The sequence below is a fragment of the Protopterus annectens genome, chromosome 8.part0 (genome assembly GCF_019279795.1).
Source record: "Protopterus annectens isolate FY-2018-M chromosome 8.part0, PAN1.0, whole genome shotgun sequence".
In the NCBI taxonomy this organism is placed as follows: Eukaryota; Metazoa; Chordata; order Ceratodontiformes; family Protopteridae; genus Protopterus; species Protopterus annectens.
The window spans coordinates 1,139,689,987-1,139,691,298 of NC_056741.1; the positions used below are offsets into that span (position 1 = coordinate 1,139,689,987).

Consider the following 1,312-nt stretch of genomic DNA (forward strand, 5'->3'; position numbering starts at 1 on the left):
CAAGTGGTTCGTTTCCCAGGGACGTAATTCGTCTTTCAGGGAGTTCAGTGATGTAAATTGTCACTGTTGTGGTCCCTGTTGTTGGAGTCGACATTTTGGTAAGTCGACTTTTTAAAGAAGAAACATATATACACACACACACACACACACACACACACACACACACATATATATATATCTATGTATATATATATATATATATATATATATATATATATATATATATATATATATATATAAATAAAATATATGTGTGTGTGTATATAATTTTCTAAAGTATCTTTATTATATGTTTGTGTGTGTTTAAAATACGTTGCATCAATATTTTCATTGTTTTTATATGTACATATGCATGTATTTTGCTAGCGGCCTTAGTCTGACAGCATAATTTTTCTTTACCTTTAGCTGCTCCAGCACTTGAAGCGAATCATTTCAGACCTCTGTAAACTGTACAACCTCCCCCAGCACCCTGATGTGGAAATGCTAGATCAACCTCTTCCTACCGAGCAGGTATTTTTTTTTTCAGTTTTTTTTCCCCCTTGCTGTCTCTTTTGTAGTTGTTTGTAAAGTTTTTCTGCTTCAAGTTCACCTGGTACTATATTTTTTACAAGTTTAATTAGCTTAATTTGTCATTTAATAAATTAAGGGATGATTTTTCCATGTATGTATGTGTGTGTGTGTGTGTGTGTATATATATATATATATATATATATATATATATATCTACCTGAAAACGGCAAAATCGCAGAACGCCAACAACAAGAACACCGACACCGGAAGATCGACAACAGAGAAGACAGACAGTTGAGAATCCCGAAGCTGAGAACACCGACATGTTAAGGTAAGTGTGCGATAGGGACGGACGTTAGAGTCAGGGTGTGGGTAAGGTAAGTGTGTGATAGTGACGGAAGTTTGGGTAGGGTGCGGGTCAGGTAAGTGTGCGATAGTGACTGAGTTTAGGTTTAGGGGTGGGTTAAGTGAGTTAGGGTGCGGGTAAGGTAAGTGTGCGATACTAAATAACAACCCACGGAGTCACAACCACTTGTAATTCACAAAAAAACCCACTGTGGAAGCCAGGAACAAACCGCTGGAACTGAATTAATGTAATTAAAATTTATTTAGTAAAACAACAACAAAGGTTAAAGGTTAAGCGCTTTCATCTAAGACATAAGACTTCAGAACAACGAGCAGACTGATTTAAAAGTTTATATAGCAAGTTCCGGCCAATGGCAAAAACTAATTTACATAATGACAAGCCTCCATTACATCATTTCCCCTTCTAGAGAGATGACACGAGTATTCAAGTTTTTAT

General features: G+C 36.0%; 1 protein-coding gene across 2 annotated transcripts in view; it reads left to right on the forward strand.

Moving 5' to 3' along the window:
- Nucleotides 1–399: 399 nt before the first annotated feature.
- UBE2Q1 (ubiquitin conjugating enzyme E2 Q1) overlaps nt 400–1,312 on the forward strand; it is a 1,535,148-nt gene continuing 1,534,235 nt past the window's right edge. For both annotated transcript variants that reach the window (XM_044080652.1, XM_044080653.1), the window contains exon 1: nt 400–510. In XM_044080652.1, the coding sequence (XP_043936587.1) occupies nt 481–510 (30 nt within the window). In that variant the 5' untranslated portion in view covers nt 400–480. The remainder of the gene's footprint in view (nt 511–1,312) is intronic.